The 5,393-nt window shown below is 53.4% G+C and overlaps 1 protein-coding gene across 1 annotated transcript; it reads left to right on the top strand.

Annotated features, from left to right (window-relative positions):
* Positions 1-768: 768 nt before the first annotated feature.
* Positions 769-5,234, top strand: LOC104390357 (cytochrome P450 26B1). The gene is made up of 5 exons (XM_009999468.1): positions 769-807; positions 862-1,137; positions 2,176-2,331; positions 2,980-3,261; positions 4,842-5,234. The coding sequence occupies exons 1-5, from the start codon at positions 769-771 to the stop codon at positions 5,232-5,234; spliced, it is 1,146 nt and encodes a 381-aa protein (XP_009997770.1).
* Positions 5,235-5,393: the final 159 nt, after the last annotated feature.

Raw genomic sequence — 5,393 nt, 5'->3', positions numbered from 1 at the left:
GGAAAGATCACCCAGTCCAACCCCTCTGCCAGAGCAGGGTCACCCAGAGCACATCACACAGGAACGTGGCCAGGTGGGTTGGAATGTCTCCAGAGAAGGAGACTCCACAGCCTGTCTGGGCAGCCTGGCCCAGGGCTCTGTCACTCTCACAGCAAATAAGTTCTTCCTGAGATTCACATGGAACCTCCTCTGCTCCAGTTTGCACCCATTGCCTCTTGTCCTTTGACTGGATGTCACTGAACAAAGCCTGGCTCTGTCCTTCTGACACTCACCCTTAACATATTTGTAAACACTGATGAGGTCAAAGTCCTCAAAATAATTGTTTTCCTTATTTATTTTTTTTTACATATATTACAAAAAAGGGTGGTAGATTGGTGGGTGAAACTGCCACAGCTTCCCATTGAGGAAAAAGCTTGAGTGTGTCTGTGTGCATGCACAACCATAATGCTAGACACTAGAGAATCCCTGGAAGAGATGTATTAACAGCAGCCAGATCATGGGATGAATGTAAACGGGAGCTATGAGACTTGGAGCTGTGGGAAAGCCAGCTGCATCTGTCCCACCATGGGTGGGGTGAAGGGTTTTCTCCCACCCCTGGTTTGCACTGTGCTGTTGCCTGTTGTTTGTGACGGGGGATCAGCTTGTGGAGGACCTGTTGGCTGCTAGTTCTGCATCCACACTTTTTTGGCAGTTACCTTAGGACTTGGTGATTCTGGACGGTAAATTCTGGATTATTGCATGTCTTCTGCTCAGCTCAGGAAACCTGTGATGTCCATTTTTGTGAAGAGAGGCTGGATGTTGGAGAAGGCAACGGCCAGGTTTTGGGGCTGTCTAGAAATTTCTGCTCCCTCTCTTCCGTAGGTTTTCTCCAAAATCTTCAGCCATGAGGCCCTGGAGAGTTACCTCCCCAAGATCCAGCTGGTGATCAAAGACACCCTTCGGGCCTGGAGCAGCAACCCTGAGCCCATCAATGTCTACCACGAGACCCAGAAGCTCACTTTCCGCATGGCCATCCGTGTCCTGCTGGGCTTCCGCATCCCCGACGAGGAGCTCAACCGCCTCTTCGAGGTCTACCAGCAGTTTGTGGAGAATGTCTTCTCCTTGCCCGTGGATCTGCCCTTCAGTGGCTACAGGAGGGTAAGAGATTTGGGTTGAGTTCCCCACCAGCCAATAACTCCATCTGGATTAGAGGGGCTGTGCTTACTACCCATCTCAAGAGGTTCTTGGCGGGATGACTTCTCACCCTCTGGCCTCTGGAAGCAGGTCCGTTTTGGGGCTGCAAAGTCCTGTTTTGGTGAAATGGAGAGGGAGATCCATTTCCTACATGTTTTGAGTGCTAGGGACTGTGTGGTTTGGTGTAAGGGAGAACTACAGTCAGGGCTTGCCCAGATTTGAGGTGTAATTCTTCCTCACATGTAACTGGTGGTTTTGCTGTATTTTTTTGTTTATCCCCTCCTGTCCCCACAGTGAAACAGGTCAGTGGACCTTCTAACTCCATGAGCTGTTCTCCTTTTTCAAGGAAAGATGCAAACAAAAATGATAATTTAAAAAATAGGCAAAAATTTTATATTTTTCATGGGTAATTTTGCTAACATAAAATTTATTTATTTATTTATTTTGGGGGGGTGCTGAAATTTATTTTTGTGACTCTCACAGCAAATTTTTTGGTTGTCATTTGACTGTGTGACTGAGCCCACCTGCCTGCAGCCCCAGAGCACTTGCAGCAGCAGGTCAGCCTGGTGCAGCTGCACTCAGACAGGAATTGCTTTACTGAGACCAGTTGATGAAATTCCTTGGGAAGCCCATTACACTCCTGGGATGAGGATCCTTTCAGATCAATCGACTTCCCTTTGAGGAACAATTTTCCCAGGGACTGCTGTACATCCCTGAGTGAGCTGGAGGCCTGTGAACTGGTGCGGTACTGGGGCTCCCACATCAGACCTGTCATTTACACCTAGGTGTTGATTACTCTTGCCTGTGATCTCACCAACTCAGGGCTTGTTCCTCCTGCCCAAGGAGCAACTTCAGCATCTTTATTTTTCTCTTTGAGCACCTGCGACTGCAGCTGTAGTGCTTAGAAATGTTGCCCCGAGCACGTCTCCAGCTCCTGGGGACACTGGGCTGGGGATGGTGGTCGTGTCCTGCGTGGTCTGATGTCTTCTTGGCTCCACACAGGGCATTCGGGCACGTGAGACTCTGCAAAAGGGGCTGGAAAAAGCCATCCAGGAGAAACTGCAGAACACGCAGGGCAAGGACTATGCCGATGCCCTGGACATCCTGATAGAGAGTGGCAAAGAGCATGGCAAGGAGCTCACCATGCAGGAGCTGAAGGTAAAGATCTTCCCCATGGTCACTTGATGTTGCTGTGCAGGAGCTCCTCAAAGAGCAAAGCATGAGCTGCTGTAAGGAGGATTTTTTTGGGGGCAGACCTGAGTTGATCAGTGAATGCTGAGGGATCACAATGTGCTGTTGCAGGTGAATGATGGTGGATGATGGTGCCAACCAGCCAGCTGCTCTCCTATGAGCCTTGTTTATTTGCAGATCAGCCCTTTCTAAAAAGCATTTCCAGGCAATACCAAAAGACTGTACAGGTTTGCTGAAGCTTTCAGTCATGACAGCTTCATCACCTGAGCCATCCAGTTTTATAGTGCCTCCTTTGCAGGGATTATGAGCTCTTAGCTGGTTGTTATCTGCACCAAGGGCATGGTATAACTTGTCCTTCGTGTGCTATCAAGACCCAGCCCCAGGGTTTTTCCTCCTGCTGGTCTGGCCTCCAAGGCTCAGTGGGAAGTTCCCCACGGTGGTTATCCAAGACCTGTGCCTGCACAAGGAGATATCTTGCAGTTAGACATGACCAGGCTGGAGAGCTGTTGGGGATAAAAATGCCCCATGGCAGCCTGCGTGTCGGTCCCTTGACGTGCCACAGTGGGTGGCTTGTCTGCCTGTCTGTCTTACCCTGGCTTTGCTCTTGCCTTTCAGGATGGGACCCTGGAGCTCATTTTTGCTGCCTATGCCACCACTGCCAGTGCCAGCACCTCCCTGATCATGCAGCTCCTCAAACACCCCCGGGTCCTGGAGAAGCTGCGGGAGGAGCTGCGCAGCAAGGGCATCCTCCACAACGGCTGCATCTGCGAGGGGTCCCTCCGGCTCGACAACATCAACAGCCTCCACTACCTGGATTGTGTCATCAAGGAGGTGCTTCGCCTCTTCACCCCCATCTCCGGGGGGTACCGCACGGTGCTGCAAACCTTCGAGCTGGACGTGAGTGTTGTCACCTCTCCACGAGCTCACCAAAACAGCCCTTTTGCACGTGGTTGCAAAGCTTGCTCGGGCCGGGCTTAAGGGAGGCCTCGGGGAGGACAAATTAGGCCCTGCTGGTGTTGGGGGGGGTGGAATTGCTCTGGGTTCAGGGGAGGGTGATGGGGTCTGGCCCACGGCAAGAAGGGATGCACTCCAGCTGTCAGGGAGGAGACGGGCGTGATGCTTCACAGAGCAACTCGTGACAGTGTTGGACGCCAAAATCTGAACTGGGGCGTGACAAGGGAAAGCTTTACTGCAAAGGGCATCTCCAGCCTGCTGGGTGACAGGCGGATTACTCACTGCCGTGGCTGGAATTTCCTACTGGCAAAACAAAACCTTGAGACACATTCTTGTTGCTGTAAATCCTACCGGTGTAATGATTTGAGGCGGAAACCTTTGCAAGCGCTGAGGGGGTGATAAATCCGCCCTGCTTCTCATTGCCTGGGCCCTGACATGTGCCTTGGGTGTGTGGGGCTGACAGGTCCACAACGGCTGCATCTGCGAGGGGTCCCTCCGGCTCGACAACATCAACAGCCTCCACTACCTGGATTGTGTCATCAAGGAGGTGCTTCGCCTCTTCACCCCCATCTCCGGGGGGTACCGCACGGTGCTGCAAACCTTCGAGCTGGACGTGAGTGTTGTCACCTCTCCACGAGCTCCCCAAAACAGCCCTTTTGCACGTGGTTGCAAAGCTTGCTCGGGCCGGGCTTAAGGGAGGCCTCGGGGAGGACAAATTAGGCCCTGCTGGTGTTGGGGGGGGTGGAATTGCTCTGGGTTCAGGGGAGGGTGATGGGGTCTTGCCCACGGCAAGAAGGGATGCACTCCAGCTGTCAGGGAGGAGACGGGCGTGATGCTTCACAGAGCAACTCGTGACAGTGTTGGACGCCAAAATCTGAACTGGGGCGTGACAAGGGAAAGCTTTACTGCAAAGGGCATCTCCAGCCTGCTGGGTGACAGGCGGATTACTCACTGCCGTGGCTGGAATTTCCTACTGGCAAAACAAAACCTTGAGACACATTCTTGTTGCTGTAAATCCTACCGGTGTAATGATTTGAGGCGGAAACCTTTGCAAGCGCTGAGGGGGTGATAAATCCGCCCTGCTTCTCATTGCCTGGGCCCTGACATGTGCCTTGGGTGTGTGGGGCTGACAGGTGGCAGGGTGTGAGCAGAGCCATGGGGTGCTCCAGGGAGGGCTGGTTGGTGCACGGGGCATGGCACAGGCATGAGAAGAGCTGCTTCCCTTTGAGCACTGTGGGGTTCCTGGTGGGAGACTCCTGCCAGCCAGCCCAAAGCAAATAAATAGCAAGCATCATCCGTCAGGTCCCTGGAATGGAGGCAGAAATAAACCCAGGATTCCCATCTCCCAGCCCTTTGTGCTGTGCTCTCTGGCTCTCTTTTAAATCTTTATCACTGTCAAGTAACAAACCCAAAGAAAATGGGAAAAAGCAGACCAAGTAAAACAGCTTTATCACGAGCTCTCCCACTCTCTTTGCAATAAGGTTAACTCTGTCTCTGGTGTTCTCTCCACCCCTTCCCTGCAGGGTTTCCAAATCCCCAAAGGCTGGAGCGTGATGTACAGCATCCGAGACACCCACGACACCGCCCCCGTCTTCAAGGACGTGGATGTCTTTGACCCCGACCGCTTCGGGCAGGGTCGGAGCGAAGACAAGGACGGCAGGTTCCACTACCTCCCCTTCGGAGGAGGAGTACGGACCTGTCTGGGCAAACACCTGGCCAAGCTCTTCCTGAAGGCGCTGGCCATCGAGTTGGCCAGCACCAGCCGCTTCGAGCTCGCCACCAGGACTTTCCCCAAAATCACCCTGGTGCCTGTGGTCCACCCGGTTGACGGACTGAAGGTCAAATTTTTCGGACTGGATTCCAACCAGAACGAGATCCTGACGGGGACAGACGCCCTGCTGGGGGCGACGGTGTAAAAGCCCACGGCCGGTGGCGCGAGGGACGGGCGGCCGGGGGATGGAGGGGTGGGCTGGGGACAAGGGGGACAAACAGGAGGGGAGGAGAGAGGGGTGAGAAGCTTCTCCACGACACTCGCTTCACAGAACCTCCAGGTCGGGACTGCTTTCTCCACCGGT

The sequence above is a fragment of the Chaetura pelagica genome, unplaced genomic scaffold (genome assembly GCF_000747805.2).
Source record: "Chaetura pelagica isolate M959 unplaced genomic scaffold, ChaPel_1.0 scaffold305, whole genome shotgun sequence".
NCBI classification, from domain to species: Eukaryota; Metazoa; Chordata; class Aves; order Apodiformes; family Apodidae; genus Chaetura; species Chaetura pelagica.
This window is presented reverse-complemented; position numbering and strand designations above follow the sequence as displayed.